The sequence below is a fragment of the Chiloscyllium plagiosum genome, chromosome 34 (genome assembly GCF_004010195.1).
Source record: "Chiloscyllium plagiosum isolate BGI_BamShark_2017 chromosome 34, ASM401019v2, whole genome shotgun sequence".
Classification (NCBI taxonomy): domain Eukaryota; kingdom Metazoa; phylum Chordata; class Chondrichthyes; order Orectolobiformes; family Hemiscylliidae; genus Chiloscyllium; species Chiloscyllium plagiosum.
Window position 1 is genome coordinate 32,690,275 of NC_057743.1, and position 26,965 is coordinate 32,717,239.

General features: G+C 39.4%; 1 protein-coding gene across 17 annotated transcripts in view; it reads right to left on the bottom strand.

The window, feature by feature from the left end:
* Positions 1 to 26,965, bottom strand: part of LOC122540403 (protein polyglycylase TTLL10-like) — a 330,185-nt gene that overhangs the window by 67,457 nt on the left and 235,763 nt on the right. For 15 of the 17 annotated variants that reach the window (XR_006309280.1, XM_043676098.1, XM_043676103.1 and 12 more), the window contains 3 exons: positions 10,713 to 10,869; positions 5,612 to 5,730; positions 684 to 804 (listed from right to left, as the gene is read on the bottom strand). Coding sequence is in view for 16 of the 17 variants with exons in the window: in XM_043676098.1 (XP_043532033.1) it covers positions 684 to 804; positions 5,612 to 5,730; positions 10,713 to 10,869 (397 nt within the window). In the remaining variant the exon portion in view is untranslated. The remainder of the gene's footprint in view (positions 1 to 683; positions 805 to 5,611; positions 5,731 to 10,712; positions 10,870 to 26,965) is intronic. The other 2 variants (XM_043676108.1, XM_043676106.1) reach the window with 2 other exon arrangements.

The window sequence follows — 26,965 nt, forward strand, 5'->3', positions numbered from 1 at the left end:
GTTCTTCTTGAATACGTTGTATAGGTGGTTCTCCTCTGTTTTCTGAAGTTCGTCTGTGCTGCAGTGTGAGGTGGCTCGTTGGAATAGTGTTCTGATACAGCTTCGTTTGTGTGTGTTGGGATGGTTGCTGGTGTAGTTAAGTATTTGGTCAGTGTTTGTCAGTTTTCTGTATACGCAGGTGTATAAGAAGGTGTATAAAGCTGCAATGTTTATGATAATTAGTTGTACAATAGGGACTTATTTTGCAACTCACTAAAAGAAACTGAAACTCACGGGACAGTTTTGAGTCACCATCACTGAAGGTGTTTCACAGGCACTGGAGACAGGAAGCCAAGAGGCAACCTCTAGTCATTATCTCTGTTCATTATGCTCCATGCACAAGCTTCCACTTGAGTAGAATTGAAATTTTGTGAGCTCACAGCAAAACTGGGCAGGAACTTCATTTTAATATTAAGACTGGTATGGTTGTATTTCATTTCAACTTATTCAAGAAAATGTTGAGGTCAAGGAACATAAACAGCTCAAGTTAATTTGTAGTCTAAACATATTGTGATTTATCAAAACAGTATGGCCAATTAAAATATAGTGGACAAGAATCAATTACCTAAAAATTATAATATAAGTCAAGAAAAACTCCCAAAAACAAAGACTTGTAAGAAAATGCAAGCAACAAGTACACTTACTTTGAAAACATGATCCTGCCATATTTATTCATTATACGCTCATTGTCCTTGAGGGAAGAGCAGAGGCCAAACTTGGTGGTTAGAACCTTGTTGTTTGGGATCTGGTTTAACATCTGTTTACCTTTTAAAATAACATAAATCAAAAACCTAAATATTTTCAAAGCTCATCAATGACACACACTAATCCTTTAAAGTAATTAATGTATTTGGTTTTTGTATCCACATCTACTTTCTGTAGTATTACAGAAATTCTACATAGTAGCAACTTAATATACCGTTAGCCTTCTGTCACCCCAGTTTTAATTTTAACTGATAACTAACAGATCGGGTAATCATAGACTTAATATGGCTAAAATATTTGCTGTCTATAACCTATCTGAACCATGTCGTATCTGTCCATCACTCCAATTCTCAGTGTTACACTCCAAAGACTCTAAATTATATGTTCATTTTGTGTTTTAATCTCTTCAACCTCTAGGCTCCAATCTAGAATTCTTTCCATATACTCTCTACCTTTTTTTTCTCTGATGCTCCTTAGATCCAAATCTTTGACCCCATCTCTAACATCCTTCTTCAGTCAGGCATCCATTTTGACTCTGTGAATCATTTTGGAATTATCTCTATGCTAAAGATGCCATATAAATGCAAATGTTATTGTAGCCTGTCAAAATATTGTCTGACTTTATCAAAAAGGTGATAAATAGAGCTTTGCTCTGCATCTAAATATGCTACATGTTACTTAGAAATGTTTGATGCTGACATTAAATATATGCCCCTTGACAAGCGCAGAAATTCAACAAAAGAATTATCAACTACTTAACTATATGCAGATACTTGTCATTCAGAAACATTATTAAGGGCATAAGAAAACAACTGGAGGAGGCCACTTGGCTCCTTGGACACTGTTCCACCTGTCAATAATACCATGGCCAATTTTTTACTTCACCACCTTTAACATCAAATTAGCATCCATCATTCTATTAATTGCAGTTTTGAATATACTTTAAAAATGACATTCAGAGCTCTTTGGGATAAAGAATTCCAAAGATTTACAACCTTCTGAGTATAAAAAATTGTACTGATCTCAGTCCTCAATGAATGATCCCTGGATATAATTTCTCTCACCAGTGGGAACCAATCTCCACTCTGTCAAACCTCTATAATTTTTATACGTGTCAATTATGTTATCTCTCATTCTTCTGAACTCCATAGGCATTTTCTATCTAATCTCTCCTCATAATGCAACTCCTTTTCACAACCATTAGTCTAGTGAACCTTTGTTGTATACACCCACAGTCAAATATATCCTTCCTTAGATAAGGCAACCAAAGCTGTCCATAATATTTCAGATATGACTTCAATCAAAAGTCCGATATATAATTACAGCAAGATCCTTCATCTTATTTTCCACTCCTTCCAATAAAAGTTAACACACCCTAACAGATAAAGGCTTCACTATCTTACAACAAAAGCTATTAGATGCAATTCCCTAGACCACGACAAAATGAAGAACAAACACTCTCCAGTTCCCTCCAAATAAATAAGACTGTAAGACATAGGAGTACAAGTAGGTCATTTGGTTCATTGAGTCACACGCTATTCAATAGCCAACCTGATAAGCCTACCATTTTCCTGTCTTATCCCTGTAAGCATTGATCACCTGACTGAATAAAACTGTCTATCTCATCCTTGAATATATAAAGATCCAATGTTCTGCAATCCTCTGTGGTAAACAATTCCACAGATTCACAACCTTCCGATAGAATAAAATCCTCCTCACCTCTGGCTTAAATGGCCGACTCCTTACTCAGAGCCTATGCCCTCTGGTCCTAGACACTCCCAGAAGGGACTTCCAAAACAACCTGATCCCATCTACCCTGTCAAGCCCCAAAGACTCTTATATGTTTCAATAAGGTCTCCTCTCATTCTTCTAAATTCCAATGAGTACAGGCACAATGGACTCAACCTCTCCTGATCAGAAAATACCTCCATACTTAGAATCAATCTACTTAAATTTTCTCTGGATTGGCTCCAATACTTGTATATCTTTCCTTAGGTAAGAGGACCAAAACTGTTCACAATATTCCAGGTAATGCCTCATTGGTAGAGTTTTTTAAAAGATGCTCCTATTTTACATTTTATTCTCTTGAAATAAGGGTCAACAGTTCACTTTCCTTTCCTATGATCTGCTGAACTTGGATACAAGCCTTTTGTGTTTCAGGGACAAAGACGACTGAATCTGTAGATGTTTGCAGTCTTTCACCATTTTAATAATGTTCAGCTCTTCTATTCCTCCTGCCAAAATGCATAATCTCACATTTTTCCTTATTATATACCATCTTTCAAATCTTGACTCACTCACTCAATCTGTCTGTCTTTCAGTAGACTCTTGTGTCATCCTTATAACTTGCCTTCCTAACTAATTTTGTGTTATCCCTAAATTTGATGACATTACATTCATCATCCAAGTCATTAATATGTTGTAAATAATTGTGGCCATAACAATGGATCATGTGGTACTTCATTATTAACAGGCTGCCATTCTGAAAATACCAGCTTTGTTCCAAATCTCATAGAGTCATACAGCATAAAATTGGCCCTTCAATCCATCATATCTGTGCCAACCAACAAACACCAAACTACACTAATCCCATTTACCTGCCCTTTCTATAGCATACTATGCCAAGGTATTTAAGTGCTCATCTAAATGCTTCTTAAAAATTGCAAGAGTACGTGACTCCATCACTCTCTCAGACAACATATTCCATACTTCTACCATCCTCTGGTGGTTTATATTTGTCACATCTTCTCTAAATGACACGTTCCTCACCCGAAACGTATGGCCTCTGTCTTCTATTAGTTAGTCAATCATCAATCCATGCTCATATATTATCCCAAACACCATGGAATCTTACTATATTCAGTAGCTTTATGTCCAGTTCCTTACTGAATGTCATTTGGAAAGCCCTTTACCTATTCTGCTTGTTACATTCTCAAAGAACTCTAAAAGAAATTTGGCGGGCAAGATCTCCACTTCATGAAGTCATGTTGACTCTCTAGATTGTATTATCTGTTTCTAAATACTTTGCTTAACCTGTTTAACATTTTCCCAATTAAGACATTAAATTAACTGGCCAACAGTTACCTGATTTTGTTTCCCTCCCTTTTTGAATGATGGGGTAGCATTAGCAATTTTTCAATTCTCTGGAATTTTCCAGAACCTGAAGATTCTTAGATGATTATAACCATGGGTAGGGGAGTCCAAAATTAGAGGGCATAGGTTTAAGGTGAGAGGTGAAAGATATAAAGGGACCACTTTTTCAAGCAAAGGATGGTGTGTGTATAGAATGAGCTGTCAGATTAAGTGGTAGAGGCTTCAACATTTTTTAGATTAGATTAGATTCCCTACAGTAGGGAAACAGGCCCTTTGGCACAACAAGTCCACACCAACCCCCTGAAGAGTAACCCACCCCTGACGCTATATTTACCCCTGACTAATGCAACAAACACTACGGGCAAGTTAGCATGGCCAATTCAACTGAACTGCACATCTTTGGATTGTGGGAGGAAACCGGAGCAGGTGTCCAAGATGGGAATTGAACCCAGGTCCCTGGTGCTGTGAGGCAGCAGTGCTAACCACTGAGTCACTGTGCCCCCCTTAAAAGGCATCTGGATGGGTATTTGAATAGGAAGGATTTATAGGGATATGGGTCAAATGCTGGCAAATGGGACTAGATTAATTTAGGATATTTAGTCGGCATGAATGAGTTGGACCGAAGGATCTGTTTCCATGTTGTACAGTTCTATGACTCTATGACACTGCAACAACTATCTCCATAGTTACTTGCTTTAAAATCCTAGGTACAACCCATCAGATTCAAGGAATTTATTAGCCTAGTTTCCCTAGTACTTTTTTGTCTATTGATAGTCATTGTCATTTTCCACCCCACCTTTAGCCCCTTGAATATTTAGTATTTTGGAATACTATTAATGTCCTCTACCATGAAGACTGATACAAGGATTTATTCAACTCCTCTGCCAATATCTAATTCCCCATTAGTATTTCCACAGTCTCATTCACTAAGGGCTACCAACCGTATTCCCAGTTCAGGTAGGTAAAAACAATGACTGCAGATGCTGGAAACCAGATTCTGGATCAGTGGTGCTGGAAGAGCACAGCAATTCAGGCAGCATCCGACGAGCAGCAAAATTGATGTTTCGGGCAAAAGCCCTTCATCAGGAATAAAATATTCCTGATGAAGGGCTTTTTTATATTACATCAATTCAATTGATGATAGCTATTCAGTTTAGAGTTACACTGTTGGTCACATTTATTCCTCTACTTGGTTCATCTCCTACATAAGACTGAAGATTAAAGTTAATCAAAAGCTTTCTGACATTTGATGCATATACATGTGGTTTTGCAAAGTTTTCATCATGGTTATGTTTTCTATATTTAATTTAGTATTCCCAGTTCAATCTAGCCAAATGAAATACATTCTATTATATTACTGAAGTCCTAGGGCCTTTATATGGGATGCCTGAATTGCTGTGCTCTTCCAGCACCACTGATCCAGAATCTGGTTTCCAGCATCTGCAGTCATTGTTTTTATCTACCTGAACTGGGAATACGGTTGGTAGCCCTTAGTGAATGAGACTGTGGAAATACTAATGGGGAATTAGATATTGGCAGAGGAGTTGAATAAATCCTTGTATCAGTCTTCATGGGTAGAGGACATTAATAGTATTCCAAAATACTAAATATTCCTGAAGAAGGGCTTATGCCCGAAACGTCGATTCTCCTGTTTGGATGCTGCCTGACCTGCTGCGCTCTTCCAGCAACACATTTTCAGTTTTATATGGGATGACTTAGTTACAGAATAATTAGGACAATTATGGATCTGGGCTACTCTAAAAGCCCTTTCTACCTTCGTGAAAGTATTGATGGTTGGATGGTATGTAAACTTCAGTCCATTTCAATAAGTAGTCTTGTCGGGTGTTGTCCAATATTCGATTCCATCCCTTGCTCTCACAGAAGCTGACAATACTGTGTTAAAATGACAAAATGTTGTGTTTATATAGATACCCTTTTACCTAGATGAGAGATTAACTAAAAAAAAAATGGAATCCCATTCTCCTTATACCAATTCAGACCATTCTCTGAACCCTAAGCTCTTTTTTATACTACATCAATTCAATTGATGATAGCTATTCAGTTTAGAGTTACACTGTTGGTCACATTTGTTCCTCTACTTGGTTCATCTCCTACATAAGACTGAAGATTAAAGTTAATCAAAAGCTTTGTGATATTTGATGCATATACATGTGGTTTTGCAAAGTTTTCATCATGGTTACGTTTTCCATTTTTAATTTAAATATAATCATTGCGATTGTCTTTTCTACTGGGTAGGCAAACAAGTCAGGTAAAAAGATAATTGAAACTTATATAATGACATCTTCCTGATATGTAGGAAGTCGGCCTGGCAAGTCAAGAACTCATTTGTCTAATTATCTGGCTTAATTTGTGAGCAATTGTTTTTGTTAAAATCATTCTTAAGCTCAAATTAACTTGTCTACTTATCATCCACAATGATCACAGAATACAGTACGCTGGGAGACCAATCTGTCAACATTGCTTCTGCCTCTGAAACAGCTATCCAGTTAGTTTCTTACCTCTGCTCTTTCCACACAACCTTGTAAAGACTTTCCTTTCTAATGTTTCCCTTTTCATAGTTACCACTGAATGTCCTTCCATCCTTTCAATTTTGACCTGGAATATGCTGTCCAAAAGTTTATCCACAATATTAACTCCAAAGAGGCTAGTATTCTATCACCAAGTCACCCTATGTTCTGAGACGAATAGTCCTTGATATTGATGCAGCTCCATCAAAGTCAGCTCTTATAGTGACAGGATGTCTCACACTCCTGCTCCACAATCACTACACCCACCACTGATGTTCAGCTTTCAGTATTGTTGTTGCCAGGCTTATCCCTCTCCCCTTTTTCAAAAAGGTGTGTGACATTTGTAATACAACAATCCTCTGGCACCATCTCTGTGTCTAAGGAAGATTGTAAGGTTGGACACAGAAACCCTGCAATTTCCACTAGTATGTCTGTTACAATTCCAGACAAGAACCCGAAGTTTGGTTATGATGCAGTTATGGATTAGTAACTTTTTGTTTTAAGTGGATGAACTGGACTGATCCAAATTCCTTACTAATAGAATAAAGCCAGGGGATTCTACAGGTTTGAATAACCAACCATAAACTTCATTATATCAAGTTTTTTAAAAAGTCAAATAGCTTACAATGTCCATCTTACACTCTAAAATCCAATATTAGTATGAGGTAAATATGATTTAATAAATAAACAGTGATCAAACACAGTACCCTCCAGATTAAATGCCAGATATGACCCAGGCCAGAATCATGCATTTGTTAGCAACCCATATAGGAATCACTGTGAGTACAGCAATCTTGTTAACACTCAGTTTTCCTCCAGAGGAGTTTCTATTCTTCAATCTCAAAGATTCTGCTTCTGAACTCCCTCTAATGCTGCTCCAAAATGGAGTGTCTGAACACCTGTTCACCTCTTGCTGGTTTCATCCTGTCTTTGAAGACTTTGTTCTAACACTGACTCACTGGTGAACCTCCAGTACCCCCTGAGCTCCTCAGCTCCATTTACACACAGCAAGCACATAGATCACCCAGCTGCCTGGAACGTCTTCCTGCCACCTCTGCCAGAGATTTCCTCCCAGTGATCTCTGCTCCTCTATATCACCATCTCTTCTTCTGGATACTGGGTTATCGTTCTCTCTCAGGAATTCTGGATAGTAGGAGACAGAGAGGTCTGTAGATGTGGGAGATAAAAGTTCAGAGTGTGTTACTGGAAAAGCACAGCAGGTCAGGCAGCATCCGAGGAGCAGGGAAATCAACGTTTCAAGCTGGATCCTCGGGGGTGGAGAGATGAGACTCCCAGCCTCACTCCTGATGAAGGGCACTGGCCCAAAATGTTGATTTTGCTGCTCCTCAGATGCTGCCTGACCTGCTGTGCTTTTCCAGCAACACACTCTCAATCCTGGATACTAGCTCATTACTTCGTCTCTGGTTCCCTTCTTTATAGGATTGAAACTGGGCCCCATGATAGCTGGTTCCTATGCCAAATCAGAACCTTTCTGATTATCCAAATGGCTGGGCCCTTTAAATACTTAAAGTGAGAAAGAAAGAGGCATGTTATTCATTGGGGTTTTGAGGAATGAAAGGGATCTCATTGAAAAGAATAAAATTCTGACAGGGCAGGACAGAGTAGGTTCGAGGATGACGATTCTTCTGACTGGGAGGGTGGGGTGGCATCTCAAGATACACAGCAGGCAATTTTGAACTGAGATGATGAGAAATTTGTTCAGTCTAATGGTGCTGAATGTGTGGAGTTATTTGACACAAATGGCTGTGGAGGCGATTTGCTGAATATACTTAAGAAAGAAATAGATTTTGAGAAGATCAAGGGTATGGGGTGAGAGCTGGAACATGGCATTGAGATAGAGGATTGGTCATGGCCATGTTGATTGGCAGCGTAGGCTCAATTGGCTGACTGGTCTACTCCTGCCTCTATTTTCTATGTCTCTGTGTTTCTCATATATTTGTCTGGAAATGAACCCACACATTGTAAAGACTGTGGATCATAATCCCCTGTCCTCACCTGAGAAACCCACACAGAGAGTCCAGTAAGTTAGTTTCATTATGTTCATATCATGCTAAGCAAGGGAATCAAAGGTTATTGGAGAGTAGGTACAAATATGGAATTAAACAAACAGATAGTTCATCCTTAATCTTATTGAGTGGAAGTGTAGTCTCAAGGGGTCAAATGGTCTACTTCGGTTCCTAATGTTTATCTTTAACATGCCATTAATAGCCTAGGGAAGTATGGGTCTATTAAACTAAGTCAATCAATAACTCTCTATGTTAAATATTATTGTATGTTTTATATATGTTTCAAATGAATGACTTTACATACTGTTTTTCTGCACTTACCTCTCCATGTTACCGAGCAACTGTAATGTCTAAGATGAAAATGGTATGATAATTTGAGCAACAGGAAAAAGCAAACAGGGAATGAGAAACTTATCCTATTCATAACAATTGACAGGAACCAACAATTTCAGGTTGACCAGCCAGTTGTACCTTCTTCACATGACACAAGTTAGTACACTCGTTGTATTTGTTTGAACTTTTTCCTAAAATACTCGGCATTCATGAAGACATTGCTGCTGCTGAATAAAAGAATGATTTGAATTTATATCCCACTTTTCACAACATCAGGACATTCCAAGGTTTTCTCCACCCACTGAACTATTTTTTTGAAGTGTAATGTCAGAAATGTGGCAGTTAACTTGCACAATGAGTTCCTACAAACAGCAATGTAACAATAATCAGAAAATCAGTTTCAGTCGTGCTGGTTAAAAGGTAGATTTTGGCCAGGATTGTCAAGGCAACACCTTTGTTTTTCTTCAAAATAGCAGTATTTTGTACATTCACCTGAGAAGGCTGATGGGGCCTTGGTTTAAGATCTCATCTAAAATGGCTCCCTCTACAGTGCATCATTCCCTCCATACACTTGTATTGGCATTCTACAGTAGTACCACCATGGGAAGTAGGACAATGCATTCCAAAGCTTGTTACAAAAGATGATTGTTGCTGTCAGACTTTATCTAGTTGGAGGAATGTAAATGGCAATTTTTATGGGTTTTTTTTCTTCTCAATATTGTGAAGTCTGTAATAAACACTGATAACTTTAATTTCATCTCTGCATGAGTCATGAGGTCTCGCCATGTTGAATACTGTGCGAGTTGACATGGTAGGTGTCAGGATTAGAGTGGTGCTGAAAAAGCACAGCAGGTCAGGCAGCACCCAAGGAGCAGGAAAGATTAGATTAGATTACATTACAGTGTGGAAACAGGCCCTTCGGCCGTGAGGCAGCAGTGCTAACCACTGTGCCACCGTGCCGCCCACCAAACCTCATTCCTGATGAAGGGCTCCTGTCCGAAATGTCGATTTTCCCGCTCCTCGGATGCTGCCTGACCTGCTGTGCTTTTCTAGCACCACTCTAACCTTGACTCTAATCGCCAGAAAATGCAGTTCTCACTATTGCCATGGTAGGTGTCAGGGTCAAGGATGGGGACAGCAGACATTGACTGACAAGAGTTGGCACCAAGGTATCATAGAGTCAAAAAGGGACCACAGAGAGTTGACAACAGTTGTGAGCAGTTGATACTGGGTATTAGGTAGGATGGGAAAGCATTGATGGGGCTTGGGAGTATGTGTGAGGTTGTGGGATTTGAAAGGTGGAGAGATTGTTAATTATTTTATTGCATCTCTTAAAAAAATTTGAAAACTGTACTATCTGCACTGCCTGTCTTTTCACTCAGCAGCCTCCATATTCATTCTGATCTCTTCTGGTCTGAACTCTGAGGGAACCCAGTACTGTAGAACAAAAATCCCAATTTTTGAGCCACTTGTTCCAGGGTTAAGTTCATGGAACTGGCAAATGCCTCAATTCTTTATATCTGAGGCATGGAGAAAAATTCTTAAATATGTTCATAAATTTATTCTTTTTTTTGATAATTAGATTTGTTGTAATATAAGAACATTTACTCAAGTATGCCATCTGTAACTTGGGGAATGTCCGGCCTAACTTGGGAGAAGTGTGCTTCAGAGTGAGAGATAAACTGCTAGAGATGTGGACCCTGACCCTGTTCTAATATTAATGAGAAATTCTGGTTCCTGCTCTGAGCCCACTTAATCTGCATTGGCATATGAGGACAAAACTGGATTCTACTCAAGTTACAGACATACAAACCAGCTATTACAAAATAAAATATACTATAGAGATTGGTTTGTTAAAGAAAGTTAAAAAATTGAAATCATATGAACTGATATCTATTGAACAACATACTGTAGTCAGTTCACTCATCAACCCAGGATTTGTCAATCAGTGTTTCAACTTATAATAAAACTCTACTTTGGTACATACAGTGAAACTCCATTCGTGCCTCCAATGTAGTAGAAAGGGCCTTGCTCTTTATTTTCTTCCTGTTGCTTGCCATTAATGGACTTGTCTCCTAGTTTCTGATTAGCACTGCCAGTTCGCTTTCCAATTTCTGATGCCTCGGACTGTGTATTGGAAGGCCCTAATGTTTACCAAGGGGTGATTCAGTGGGATAAAGAGTAAAAGGTAAGTTAGAAAGTTAGTGGGACCACTTTTAATAATGCATTTCTCCAATTTTTTGCTCATTCGTGCCCCTTGCAATTATTGGCCCAACTCATCCTTAAGCAATGAACCACATGATAATAACAAAAAGGGCAGGGAGTGTATGAGGCAGCCCTACAGGCAGGGACATGAAGCTTTGTCGATTTCAACAATGCAGTAATGTGAAGTCTATAGTCTTAGAAGTGAATGTTAATTAGCTTTATTAAACATAACTATTCACAAGACATGGTAAGAGAGGACATAACTTTATGTTCTTTCAGACTTTAGATTCTCAACCTCACTCATCCCTTATCCAAGACATGATGACCCTCAAGTTACAGTACCATCGGTCACCTCTCTCTAATCTAAGACGAGCCCTACTTTCCTGTAAGATTAAGGTGACTGTCACAGACTTGGACTTCAGTTCCATTTTATCTGCTGTCACTACTATCTCGTGCTTTTCACGTGGTCAGTAGGCATTCTTGGACTGATGATATAATTAACCCTCTGTTGTACAAATGACAGGGCCCCATTTAAATAACCTTCACTGGCTCTTGTCTGACATTCAACCAGAGTGGCTGTCTGTGGTGCAGGTGTAAAAGGACACCACAACAACAACTTATGTTTATGTAGTATCTTTAACATAATAAACCATTCCCATGACACACTGGCACCTCTGGAAGTAATCCCCTGCACTCAGTGGAAAGAGAGCTCTGCAGCAGATCAGGGATTGGGCATTCCTGACAAACTGGGCAACTGCAGATTTCTTAGGGAATCTGTGTCAGGGGTATTTTCAGTACAGGACAGAAATGAGTTCTTAAAAAACCTTAATACCAGAAGCTTTATTCTGAAAGGAACTCTCCACCCAATTCTTGTATGATTAATCTTGGTGCAGATAACTGTTTTTACAATCTGAAGTAACTACTTTTCTTGGTTACTGTCCAATTCTGTCAATCATAGGAAAATATGAGCAGGAACAAGCCATTCAGTCCCTCAAACCTGTTCAGTCATTTAATTAGGTTACAACTGACCTGCACTTTACCTCCTTAATTAAAACCCCTTTGTGGGCTTTATTTTTGTCTATTGTACTGGTCTAAAAAATTATCACATTGTTATTTAATGGTCTAGATTGAAGGAACTAAGTGTAATATCTACATGTTTGCAGATGACAGAGCTGGATGTGAAGGTAAACTGTGAGGATGATGCAGAGATGCTTCAGTGTGATTTGAACAAGTTGAATCAGCAATTAAATACATGGTAGATGAAATACAATGCGGATAAAGGTGACGTTAGATGGCACATTATTATCTGAATGGTGGTAGGTTGGGAAGGGAGAGATGCAACAGTTGCTGAAAGTAAACAGGTGGTGAAGATGGCAAATGGTGTGTTGGCCTTCAGCACGAGAGAATCTGAGTACAGGAGCAGGGATGAGTTGCTGCAATTGAAAAGGCCTTCCTTGGTGAGATCATACCTAGAATATTGCGTGCATTTTTTTGTCTCCTTAATTCAGGAAGGATGTTCTGGCTATGAAGGCAGTGCAATGAAGCTTTAGCAGACTAATTCCTGAGATGACAGTACTGATACATGAAGAGAGACTGAATTAGTTAGGATTGTATTCACTGGAGTTCAGAAGAATGAGGATGATCTCATAGAAAGTCATAAAATTCTAACAGGATAAACAGTGTAAACACAGAATGATTGGGAAATCCAGAAGCAGAGCTCACAGTGTAAGGATACAAGGTAGGCCATTTAGGACTGAGATGAAGAGAAATTTCTTCACCTACAAGTGGTGATCCAGTGAAATTCTCTGTCACAGAAAGCAGATGAGGTCAAAATATTGAATGTTTTCAAGAAGGAGTTAGAGATAGACCTTAGGAAAGTAGGCAGAGGGTATTGATTTGGTTGATATTTTTGAATGGTAGAGTAGGTTCAAAGGAATAAATAATCTATTCCTGTTCCTATCTTCTACAGACACCCCGATAATAACGAACATCTGGCTTACTCAACTTGCAGCTTCTAATTGGCTGGTTCTAACCTGATTTGATATAAGCATTCAAATTAGGAGCAGGAATAGGCCTCTCCAAGGTTTTTCCAGCACCACTCTGATCTAAACTCTCCATCCCTACAGCATGCTCTGTCATTTAATAAGATCATGGTTGATCCAATTGCACCACATTCCTACCTACTCATGACAACTTTGAGATCTTGCTTATCAAGAAATAACTTACCTCTGCCTTAGCTCAGGGATCACACACAATCCATTTCCCACAAACCATGGAAATTGTAATCCTTGGAAAAGTGTGGTGTGTTCTTACAAATACTTTAAAAGAACTCCACTAAGAAGCTACAGCTCCAAATAACATCTTTCCTACTGCCAGAATTTACCAACTAACCACCAGTCATCACACTGCCTCCAACTCTACACCAAATCATGAGAATTGTTTCCTTAAATGATAGAAGTTACTCAAACAAACAAGCTTGTTTCCAAGCATTGCCAGAAAAGCAAAATAGATAGAGCCACAATAAAGCAAACTCAAGAATGTGCAACATGTCAAAAATGGACACCAGCCTGAATTTTGGGGTCTTGATTAAATTAGATTCCCTACAGTGTGGAAACAGGCCCTTTGGCCCACCAGTTCACTCCGTCCCTCCAAAGAGTGACCCATTTCCCTCTGACGAATGTACCTAACACTAAGGGCAATTTAGCATTGCCAATTCACCTGACCTGCACATCTTTAGACTGTGGGAGGAAACCGGAGCACCCAGAGGAAACCCACACAGACACGGGGAGAACATGCAAACTCCACACAGACAGTCACCCGAGGCTGGAATCGAATCTGGGACTCTGGTACTGTGAGGCAGCAGTGCTAACCACTGAGCCATTGTGTCTTATAAAAGAAACAAAAGCACCAACACATTAAAATCAATGAGCCTAGCTGAAAGGTAACAGGAGCTGTTTCTATAAAATAACAATAAAATCAAAGGGGCTCTACTGAAGTCAAAAGCCATGACTGTGTAGGTTTTAGAGTTTAGTTATTGGAAGCCCCAGATGGAATTCCTAAAAATCCTTTCCAGGCATTTACTATTTCATGTAATGGGCATCTTCAGAGATATTATTCCGTTGAACCAATGCTGCCAAAATCTATGAAGCTCACACAGTTTGAACAAACTCTGTTAGCAGTCAGATCACACTTTTAGAGTCTGCTGACCATTCACAAAACATGCCCATAAACAACAAAATTCACTTCCTTACTATAAAGAAGATTAAGTAAAGAAAAGCAAAAGGATATATGTTTGAATATGTGAAATATTCTTAAACATTCAATTAGTTTATCTGTTCATAGAAATATAAGCTTTATTTATCTCGTGCTTTTCATGTCTTCAGTGCATTACAAGGCCAATGAAGCTCTTTTGAAGTGTACTCACTTATATGTTTACATCATCAATAGTACATTACTCATTCAAAACCAAAATCCAAAAGAAGTACTCAACAATGATTCAGGCAGATGATATTTATGTGATATCAAAAGCTGCGATGGTGGATGTAGACTGCAGCAGTAGGGAGGTGTATTGCTGGAAAAGCACAACAGGTCAGGCGGCATCCGAGGAGCAGGAGAATAGACATTTCGGGCAACAGCCCTTCATCAGGAATTCCTAATGAAGGGCTTTTGCCCGAAACGTCAATTCTCCTGCTCCTTGGCTGCTGCTTGACCTGCTGTACTTTTCCAGCACCACACTCTCGACTCCAATCTCCAGCATCTCCCTAGCAGAAGGGAGATCCCTAGTCATTGAGGTCTTCTTGCCACTGGAACTGGGACCACGTGTCTACAACATGGTATGCAAAAGCATTCCCATATTAAAAGATGTCTTGCACATGGTGTCTACCTAGAGGAGTTATACCGCCCAAACTCCCACGTGACACAAAATTCAGATGTTCAAATATACTCATTAGTGAGTGACTGCCCGCAATTACACTTCCATATGACTTTTCTCACATGTATGATGAAAATACATGGCCAAAGAAAGATAAATTAAATACTTTAAAATTGCACAAATGATGCATATACGATTTCTTCTGTGGTACATTTTCAAAGACTCCACCTTTATATAAAAAGCCTAATTTCGAGTAGCAGTGATTCAAACTTCAGAGCAGCTCCATACTTGCTCCATACAAAGGTATTTCTGAATTAATTGTGACTAAGGTTTTTTTAAAGACTGCAGTAAAATAAAAGTATATTCACATTAATTGCTAACAGCATTAAATATTTCTAATGATGAGAAGCACTTTAATAGCAGCTATTATATGTGAAATACCCTCAAAGCTCCAATTCACTACATAACAGAAGAATAGAAAGATAGAAAATAGGAGCACGAATAGGCCGTTCAGCCATTCAAACCTGCTCCGCCATTTAAACAAACCCATTACATGAATGTAACAGGATCTTCAACAGCAGATATTGATGGTGGCAGGGAGCACTGATCAAGGGAGCTGAGCAGTTTGCCAGGACCTCCACCAGCAGGTGGTGACAGTGAGGGAGGGCAGCTGGAACAGTTGATTGGACTCTCACTGGGAAAAAATATGGTCTTTAATGGATGGAGGGAAGATGGGAAGGAGAGCAGATAAACAAAGGATTCCACAGTCCATTATAACCCACTGACTTTGTTCCATGTGCATGCTATAATTAGTTCCTTGTCATTCCTTAATTTCCCTTCCTGTTTGTAATGATCTGATGCCAATGAAATAAATAATCCATACTTCATGATCTTTGAGTTTTCTGTCAGTGGTCAAGTCTCATGTCACAATAAGCATGAAACAATTGTTCAGAACATCAAACAAGCTATTTGCCACCTTACTCACTCACCCACTTACCTATCACCTTACTCACTCACCCTCTGACCTATCACCTTACTCACACCCTCTGACCTATCACCTTACCCACTCACCACTTACCTGTCACTTTACCCACTCACCCACTTACTTCTCACTTTATCCACCTCACCCACCTCACCCATTTATTTGCCAACCTACTCTTACACATTTACCTTCTTTTGCAGCTTCTCATAGAGGTTTTGGACTATAAACTCCAGAAATTGGCAGTTACTGTTGTAAAGGCTATACATTTTGGTAGGAAGAATAGAGCCATGGATTATCTTCTCATGGGGAAAGACTTTGGAAATCTGAAGCACAGAGATTGAGGAGTTCTAGTTCAGGATTCTCTTTGGGTAAACATGTAGGTTCAGTTGGCAGTAGGGAAGGTAAATGCAACGTTAGCCTTCATTTCAAGAGGGTTACAATACAAGAATAGAGATGTATGTTTGAAGCTGTATAAGACTTTGGTCAGACTACATTTGGAATATTGTATACAATGTTGAGCCCCAATACATTGGAAGTGGTGGAGAAGGATATAATTACAACATTGAAAAGACATTTGGACAGGTACATGAATAGGAAAGATTTACAGAGATATGGATCAAATGGTGGCAAGTAGGGCTAGTTCAGTTTAGGGAACCTGGTCGGCATGCACGATTTGAGCCATAGGGTCTGATTCCGTTCTGTGTGACTCTATGGCTCTATATCTAAGGAAGGATATGCCGGCGTTGAAGGGGATTCAGAGGAGGTTTACAAGCATGATCGCAGGAATGAAGGGCATGTCATATGAGGAGTTGTAGAGGACTCTGGGTGTGTACTCGATGGAGTTTCGAAGGATGAGCATGCTTATCATTGAAACTTATAGAATACTAAAAGGCCTGGATACAGTGCATGTGGAGAAGATGTTTCCATTTTTAGGAGAGACTAGGGCCCGAGAGCACAGCCTCAGAGTGAAGGCACACCCTTTAGAACTGAGATGAGAAGGAATTTCTTCAGCCAGAGGGTGAGGACTCTGTGGCACTCATTGTATTTAAAACAGAGACACATTGATTTGTGATTAGTGAAGAGATCAAAGGTTACGGGGAGAAAACAGGAGATGGTGTTTGAAAAACATTATCAGCCATGATCGATTGGTGGAGCAGACTTAATGGACCGAATTGTTGAATTCTGCACCTATATCTTTTGAACTTATGGTCTAAACGGTAGTGGGGTTTGGCCTCCAGCACTGATTCTGTGCTGCGCTGGAAGGCTTTCACATCAGGCATGTTCCATATTCTGTGTGATGGTCAAAGCAGAAGTTGGGTGCAGAAACACAGAGCTCTGGACAGGGTAAATAAAAAGTAGCCACATGACAATCCAATTATTTTTATCCAGTATCACCAGCATTCATCTTGTTCTATGCTCAGCTTTAATATAAATCCAGTTTTGTAGTCATCAATTCAACGTTTGATGATAGTTCTATAGTTCTTTTAATTTTAGTGTGTCAGATATGTTAACTTTCCTCACTTGATTTCCTGTCCAGTATTCCTACAATCAAACCCTTAAGTAATTTGCCTGGTCATAAGAAAATATAAAGCAAGGAAAATGTCAATCAGCTCTTTTAAAGTATTTCATTCACAGGTCATTTTCAAAGTATCCTATGGTTGTTCCTCACTGACAGGAAGGTTTGAATAATTTGTTCCCTACAGCATTCGTCTCCTAGGAGCTGTAGCTCCGTCACTCTGGGAGACACAACTCCCAATTTATTCAAACATCTTCAACACTGGATCATCAACTCAGTGAAATGGTTACGTCAACAATAGGGTATTATCTCACAGTAAAAACGACTAATACTTCCCCAGACTCCTGCCCAGATGAAGCGGTATACTTACCTGCAGACCTTGTGGATTGGTTGCTGCCTGGATTGGAATTTGGGAGCATGGGTTGGTCAGCTGAAGGCATACAGAAGTCAGAGGAACCAGGAGGTGATGAAGCATACATGGCACTGTGGAGGAAAGGGGGTTAACTATACCTTCATTTTGAGAGGAACTATTGAGCAAGTGTGACAGGAGTTATCTCAAAACATCAGATCACATGGATCTGTGTGTAGGGTTCCAGAGATGTTCTCTTTTACCATCTTTTGGACATAATTATGGTCAGCAAAGCCTGCTGTTATGATGACGGATAAGATTCCTTCAGTATTTATAGACATTCTATACCTTTAATGCCAAAATGTGTTCTGTTAAAAAGAGGAATGCTGCAGAAAAGAAACATTGTGGATAGAAATTCAGTGATTGCCTGTGAAGCCCCTAGAATGTGGCAACTGTAAGTTTCAGACAAGGAGAAACCTAACAAGAAGAGAAAGCAAGAGGGCTACAAACACCTCCTGCAGACAAGTCTGCCCAGAAATAAATACAGAACCAAATGTGAGGCGCTGTATTTTGGAAAGGCAAGTCAAGGCAGGACTTATACACTTAATGATAAGGTCCTGGGGGACGTTGCTGAGCAAAGAGACCTTGGAGTCCAGGTTCATAGTTCCTTGAAAGTGGAGTCACAGGTAGATAGTATAATGAAAAAGACGTTTGGTATGCTTTCCTTTATTAGTCAGAGTATTGAGTATAGGAGCTGAAAATGTATTGCTGGAAAAGCGCAGCAGGACAGGCAGCATCCAAGGAGCAGGAGAATCGACGTTTCGGGCATGAGCCCTTCTTCAGGAAGAAGTATTGAGTATAGGAGTTGAGAGGTCACGTTACAGCTATGCAGGACGTTGGTTAGGCCACTTTTGGAATATTTTGTGCAATTCAGGTCTCCTTCCTATCCTGTGAAGCACCTTGGGAAAATTAACTCGTTAGTGATGCTATACATTTGTTTTGGGCAGATCTATCTCTGGGAATAGTCCATCGTTGTAACAATACAGTGGACATAAAAATGTTGAATTGGAGAACACAAGTCTGTTTTTATTTTTAAATGGAACACTTTCTGATGAGGCCAATATGAAAGTGCAAGATATTGCATAGGTGCATCTGCTATGAAGATTTGCGGAATACACCTCCAAACAAAAATGATATTGAACAGGTAATGCAAATTAAACAGAAATTATTGCTATTCTTCTGATAACATAACAGCAAGCTCCAAATGAATTTTGGAAAGCCATCTAATGATAGCATAAATGAGAAATATCTGATTATAGAAATAAGACCCAGCCTCACAATGCATATCCAGTCTAGGTAGTACAGATTTACAAGTTAGTCTACAATTGAAGATCTTTACTTAAGTCAATCAATTGACTTTGCCTCACTGTGATTAATTGCAAATTACAGTGAATAGATGCCTCAATACTTTTGTGATGTAACAGCAAAATTTACATTTCAGAAAGGTTTGCAGTGGAATCAGCATCAGCTGTTTTTGTTTTTCTGCCAATTTTTTGCCCTCTGCTTAACAGTAGGGACTGACTGCACTGGGGTATAGTTCAGTGGACCTTTGTCACCACCCCCTCACATGTCAGCCAACTGGTCATCTCTGAGCTTCAACAGTGAGTGTTGATAATGAATGTTATCCACAGAATCTAATCCACTCCCCAGTAGATACATACACACAAGTACACAGACACAGCAATGACAACTTACATTGATATAAAATCTTTAGTGGAGTGAAAAATCCAAAGTGCTTCACAGGAGACTTATTAAACAAATTTTGAGACCAAGTCACATAAAGCATGAGCAAATTAGATAAAGAAAAGCCAGTAAAGGTGATTTCTAGAAGACTTTTGACAAGGTGTCGCACAGGTGGCTGCTAAATAAGATAAGAGCGTATGGTGCTAGGGGCAAGGTACTGGCATAGATAGAGGATTAACTGACTGGCAGAAGGGGATTAGCAGGGGGTTCAAGGGTTATGAGGAGAATGGGGTTGAGAACTACGTCAGCCATGATCCAATGGTGGAACAGACTCAATGGGCTGAATTGCCTAATTCTGCTCCAATATCTTATTGATCAGTCCAGTGAATGATCTAATCTGTCAGCAGAAAAAAAGAGATACGTTTTACCCTGTTGACAAAGTCATGAATTTTCAATATATCTCAGAGAGATTTAGAAATAAAGACAGATTTGAATTTATAAAGCACTTCTCAGGACCCACAAACATCTCCGAGCATTTTATCGCCAATAAAGTCACTGCTGTAATGTAGGAAATGTGTCAGCCAACTTGCACGCAGCAAACTCGCATGAACAGGAAAAGTGATAACAACCAGGTAACCTGAATTTGATAAGGGATAAATATTGGTCAAGATGAGGAATAATTCCCTTGTTCTTCTTTGAAATAATGTCTGGTGCTCTTTTACATCCTCCAGAGCAGACAGATGGGATCTTGGTTGAGTGTTGCATGTCCTGGAATAAAAGGTCTGAAAGTCACTCATTGTAAGGGTGAATGAATCCCTGGTAACTTTGAAACGTAAGCCCAATCTAGCTCGGGTTAGAGATGACGCTTTGAGATTTACATTGTCTTCACACTGTATGATGTCCATCTTTTTCATCTTTAAGGCTAAACACTAACCTGGAGAAGCACAAGGCTCCTTAGAAGTTATGTCGCGTGGAGTGGACAGATTTACGAGGAAGTTATCGTTAAATTCTCTTGTGTTGGAAACACCTTGCTCTGATGCCATATTATCTTGAAACCAGTCCTCCTGATCCACTGTGATGCTCTTGGTAACCACAGATAGTCATAAAGACCTTCCTTAAAGGGATACTACCAGAAAACTGTGATAAAGTACACTGCAGATATGTCTGTTGCTGATACTTTGAACATTTGCATCTTTGGGTCAAATTTCCTGTCAACAGAATAAAACCTGCAAACAATGCTGTAAGTTTGATTTACAGCAGCTACATAAACATCATTTGAAAAGGTTCACTGTATCCTATTCATGTCTATTTTGGGAACAAATCCTGCCTGGAATCAATCCTAAAAATACACTGGTCAAAGATGAAATCAAAAGTCATGACTTATTCTTGTCATTGTGAATGGTAGAGAGAGAATCAATTAGGCATTGTCTCCATTAGAAAGTACTCAACAAACGTATTTTAAATTGAGAGAAACTAAGCATGCAGCATGTCATTGTGACCACACATTGTGATGTAATTAATGTTATGTCAGATGTTTAATGAAAAAAAGAGTAGGGTTGCCAAACATGTTAAGGATCTAATCGAATAGTCCAGATTAGACCATAACAGGACAGCGAAGCAAGAGCAATTAATAATTAGCTTCCAACTCAAATTTTAGCCTTACTGCCACTTCGGTTATGTGTGATTGATTTTTATCTGTTAGTAAAGTTTTGGTAATGTAGACAAAGGGGGCTGCATTTTCAGGCTCTGGTGATGTCAAGAACAAGGCAGAGAGGATCTGAAAAGACCTGCACTTGTCCTCTGCCCTGCACTGGCCATTTTGGCTTTGGTGGAATTTTCCAGTAGTTTTCAATCAATACAAAATGATGGTGGCCCACTTACGTCGCCTGGGGATGGGCAGTCATTGGCAAGCTGTCTTCAAACAGACCTGCAGCACCTCCCTGTCTTCCCTGATGGAAACGAATGCCAAGGCCATCTTATTGAGAGATTTTCCCCACCTCATGCCTTCCATCATGACCCTCAAGTCTGCCACACTGCTGGTCTGGCTTCCTTCATTTAAATTTATGAAAATAGTTAGTAAGAAGGCACATCTATGTTCAAGCACCCTCAAGGCTATTTACCTTTATTACAGGCTGCTGCTCCTCTCAAACAGGAAGGCCTCTGATTGGCCTGTTGGGTTGGAAAGCAATCATGCTTCGTGTTAAATGGACAGGGGATTCTGTCTCCATGAACCATGACACACTGGTCAAAATTCCAACTCAGTGACTGTTCCCCATTGGCAGATTCAGCACCCCATCCTGTTCCCCACATACTTCGAAACAAAATTTCAACCCAGAAGTCATCACCATCTCTCGGTGTCTACAAAGAAAACTGCTTAAAAAACTAGAAGTACTTTCCCCTGCCTTATGAAGAATAAAAGCCATCACTGAATAAGAACATCTGTAACTTGTATTGAGACATCATGTGCCCTCAACAAAGCAAAATATCCCAAGGTATGTTTTACTATGTTACATACCTGAGTAAGGAAATTAAATTTAGTCAAGACATCATCAGTGGTCATTAATCCAATACAATCATCAAAGGTGTTCGTACTATGAGCAGGACAGAAACAAAACTAAAAAGATTGAAACAGATGGGTGTTGGAGTGGTGGGCACAGAGTTAAGCTCTAATGTTGTGTGTAAAAGCATTATAAAGAAAGGGGAGGTTATAGAGGAGCTGTGTGACAGGTGGGTTTTTCAGGGGGATGGTGATACCAGCACTTTGAAATGGGGATGTAACATCCAAACTGACTGGTTAGTGACATCTGCAAGTATTGGCTAGTACAATTTAGGTACTGCATGCGTTTGATGCACCGCACCTTAGAAAGGCAATATTGGTTTTGGAAGGAGGAAAACGCAGATGTACCAAAACATTATCAGGGATTTAGAGGAGAGGTTACATAAACAATGCTGGTACCCCTTTCAGTCACAGAATCCCTACAGAGTGGAAGCAGGCCATTTGACCCATCGCGTCCACACTCCCCTCCGAAGATCATCCCACCTCCCTACCCTACCCCTGTAACCCTGCATTTCCCATGGCTAACCCACCTAAACTGCACATTCCTAGACACTATGGTACAATTTAGTATGGCCAATCCACCTAACCTGCAAGTCTTCGGACTGTGGGATGAAGCCAGAGGAAACCCATACAGAAATGGAGAATGTACAAACTCCACACAGACAGTCACTCAAGGCTGGAATCAGACCCAGGTCCCTGGTGCTGTGAGGTAACAGTGTTAACCACTGAGCCACTGTTCATACAGAAAGTTAAAGGGTGATTTGGATGAACTTTTGAGATTTTGAAAGGAATTGATATGACGGATAGAGCTTTCTGCACATGGGAGATTCTTGAGTAAGAGCCCTTCACATTGAAATTAAAGCAAGGTTCCTTCGGGAAAGGCATTAGTAAAGGCATATTTATGGAAATAGCAGTGGAAGTGCGGAAGGCTTTGAAACACACTTAGGTGTTGATCTCTGGAGTGGGAAAACCTGCGCAGTAGCTGAGGTAAAAGCAGGAATCTGGAGGCCCTCTATCATTAAACTTTGTGCTTGAGAATACAAACAACAGAGTAAGAAGCAAGATGTATGCTTTCCTTTAATACTTTTCAAACCACAAAGTTGCAACTCCAGCGGATCGAGAGCTTATACATAATTTGTAATCATTACAATTCTTTACTTTGTGAGGCTACTTTTTTTTATTTATTCATTGTTGTGGGATATGGGCATCGCTGGCTGGGCTAGCATTTATCCCTAGTTGCCCTTGAGAAGGTGGTGATGAGTTGTCTTCTTGAAACGCTGCAATCCATCTGCTGTGAGTTGACCCATAATGCCATTAGGCAGGGAATTCCACGATATTGACCCAGCAACGGTGAAGGAACGGTGATATATTTCCAAGTCAGGATGGTGAGTGGCTTGGAGGGAAACTTGAAGCTGGTGGTGATCCCATGTCCTTGTCCTTCTAAATAGAAGTGGTTGTGGGTTTGGAAGGTGCTGTCTGAGGATCTTTGGCAAATTTCTGCTGTGCATCTTATAGATATTATAGCTTTACACATTCTTCAGTTAGCAAACATTTGAGGCCTAGCATTGCAAGAGGGACAGATAGACCCTCCACAAAGAAGTCAGCAGCTAGTGACCAGAGAGCATTCCAGATAAAACTGCTCCCACAGGAGAATCTAAAGCTAGGGTTATAGTTTCAAAATAAGAGTTTCCCTTTTATAATGGAGATGATGAGGAATTCCTCTTCTTGTAAGGTCATTGATCTCTAGGATTCTCTTCCACCAAGATCCAATGGATCATTGAAGGCTCAGTTAGAGAGATTTTTCATTGACTGGGGAACTGAGGGTTATGGGGGTCAGCAGCAAAGTGTAGTTAAGGCCATACTTAGATCATCCGTGACCTTATTAAATGGACGAGCTCCTGTGCCTATTTCGCATGATCTTACAGAACAGAAAGAGGGTTAAACTCCATATAAATGTACAAAATATGGCATGTAATCTGACACATACCATGATTATGAATATGATTGTTTTTATAATACAATATAATTATTAGAATATTGAAAGAGATACAAATTTTAGGACTTCACCAGAACTAACGCAAAACTGACAAAGAAAACAGTCCCATTAAACAGGTTGAGTTATTTTCCTAAAGCACAGTGAAAATGGTAATATCTACCCTAGACAAAGCCTGGTCAAGATTCCAGGTGGATGCTGACATCCATGCAACTGTACCCCAGCAATACTCAAAACTTCAAAAAATACATGTACATTGTCAGTTTGTGGTTCTGTACCAAAGTGAGATGGTCCAACAAATAATTGCTGTGATGATGTTTAATCAAGTTTATTTGTAGTTTGATAGAGATGATGCCAAATATCCCCGCATTATAGAGGTTGTATATATTTTCTTCAGTAGCATCTTTCAAGCGTGTAATTTCTACAGTCAGGGGTAATGATAGCAGGGGGTGCACAGGAATATCATCATTCACAAGCTTCACTTCAATCACATACCATACTGACTGGGAAACTGTTGTGTCAAAATCCTGGCCCTCACTTCCTAACAGCACTATGGGAGTATCTACATCAATTAAACTGTGGGTGTTTGAGAAGGCAAATCACTACCACTTTCTCAAGGACAACTAGGGATAACCAATAGATGTTTGCCTAGCAAGGAATATCCACATTCCAAAATTGTACAGGGTTCCAACAATATACTACTTGTTATTAATTAATGTTAAAGTTTGCATTAACATTGCATTTTTTTAGCATGATAAATTTCTCAAGAAGAATTTATAACCCTGTGTAATGAAAATCATGAAAACAAATTCTTGAGAATTCAAAATTTTCTTTCAACCACAACCATCTAAAATTTAGAGTCATACTTAATAACAAGGCTGACGCTAAAACAGCATTCCTTTGTATAACTGCCAGGCAAATCTCAAAATGCCTGAAGGATTTCTGGGGCATAATCACTGGATTGGAGCTTAGGTTTAGCAGCTGTGTCAATGGTTGGCAGGTGAAACTGTTTTTTTTAATATTAATAAAAGCTGAAAGCCCTAAAAGGTCAAGCAACCATCCTGGTATCAACATTACAAGATGACAAACGCACTGATCATTTCTGAAACAGTCAGCCCATAGCAAGTTGAGGCCAGGCTGGGCAGACAGGTTTATCCAGTTCTCAAATTAAAATGTTTATACGAAAATTCTGCAATGATAGTGTATCAGTTCACCTCATGCTAAATCTCATTTCCAGGGCCTTATGCAGGCTTGTGTTAATCTTGAGCTGAAGCAGTGTGCTTAAACCCATAGCATGTCATGCTGTAATGCAGCTTTTATTATAACTACTGGCACATCAGTCAATGGGAAACTCAGAGGAATGAATAATAAGCACCTGTGCATTACCTCAAAACTCAAGCAAACAAGTTGAGAGTGACCAGAGTAGGTGATCCGTGCCAGTGAAAGATAAACAGGTATTTCACTCTTGCCCATCATTTCAACTCCAACAGAGTAAATATTTTATTTAAGTAATTTTTTTCTTCTTATGTTGTGTTATTTTCTGATATTGAACAGCAGATCATGAGCACCTAAAAGGAAATACGTTTGGCTGATTGATGGCAAGCAATCAGAAAAAAACCTCAATAATGCAAGACACATCTCCACTGAGAGCCTAAATTGTAGAATTAAGGAATATCAAAAGTCTGAAATTCTACCCAGTAAAACTAACAGTCAATAATAAGGAAATAGTGTGCACCATGTTACCACACAGACCTAGGTGTGGCTAAAATAACTCTGATTCAAGCTCTAACATTGCAAAACAATTCCAGATAGAATCTGTCGAAGAGATGTCACGGAGGAAATTTACGTGTATATACTAGTGCCAAATCAAGCAAATTAGATAGTTTGGGTAGAAGCAAACTGGGATCTGAACAAAACAGTTACACCATTTGGATGCAGGAGCACAAGTAATATCATGTCAGCTTGAGTTTACAAGTTAGAATTAAGTTCCAAAGTAGTAAGATACAAAGAACAAGATGCTCGGGAGCAAATACAGCATTATCAGGGAACACACACTCCAATAAATACACGATTATTTATAGCAGCATTGCTGGTTAGCCATTATAATTGTCTTCATATTAAAAAGGGGATAAACAAGTACTAGAGAAGATGCAAATAAGACATGCAAGGATGACACTAGAACTCAGAGGTCGGGCTGACGTTTCCTGACCCTGAAGAGAGAAGTTAGGATGCAAGAACAATAAAAAGTTGTCAAATGAATGTCTGATAGGCCACTTTTTTCTGAACAATCTTGTGGAGGCAGGGTCAATGTGGCAAATTTCTGCTCACCTGCAGCAGATAGCCAATTAAATCTATTAACAAACTAATTAGGGAAAAGGCAATGGCACCACCAACATCTCAAAACTGCATCCTTTCTGATCTGTGCAACACAAATAGGCAATGTTAACTAGTGCAAGGAATTAGCATTTTTAAAAAATGTTGTAAGTATGCAAATCTAGGTCCTAAATTGAAGGAGTGTGCATTACCTTTCAACTGCAAAAAATAAAATGAAACAGTGTTGTTCTATTGGAAAAATGCCTCCTGCTACACAGCTTTTAATCAAACCAAGTCAACACTTCTCAGGTCAGAGTAACATTAACTTCACGGGGTGGAGGTAGAACAATGTCAGCATGCCTGTTGGAGGTCAAAGTTTATGAAGTGCATCTAACTGATACAAAATGAAGGAAGGACACAATGTGTAATAATTACCTTCAAGGTTAAATGCGATAATCATTGCAGGTTGAAGAAAAGCATACTCTTTTTGAACAAGGACTTCTAAGCTACTATTTATCACAGTTGTTTAGCAATAGCTCCAGCTTACCTGCTGTAAATATTATGCAATTTATGTGCAAAAGAAAAAGTATTATGTAAAGCATAATGAAATGAAAAAAGGCTCAAAGCATTGACAAAAATAGGACACCAATTTTTAAGTGATCTAAATGTGAGGTAAATCCAAGGTTGATTACATTTTGTTTGAGTTATCAC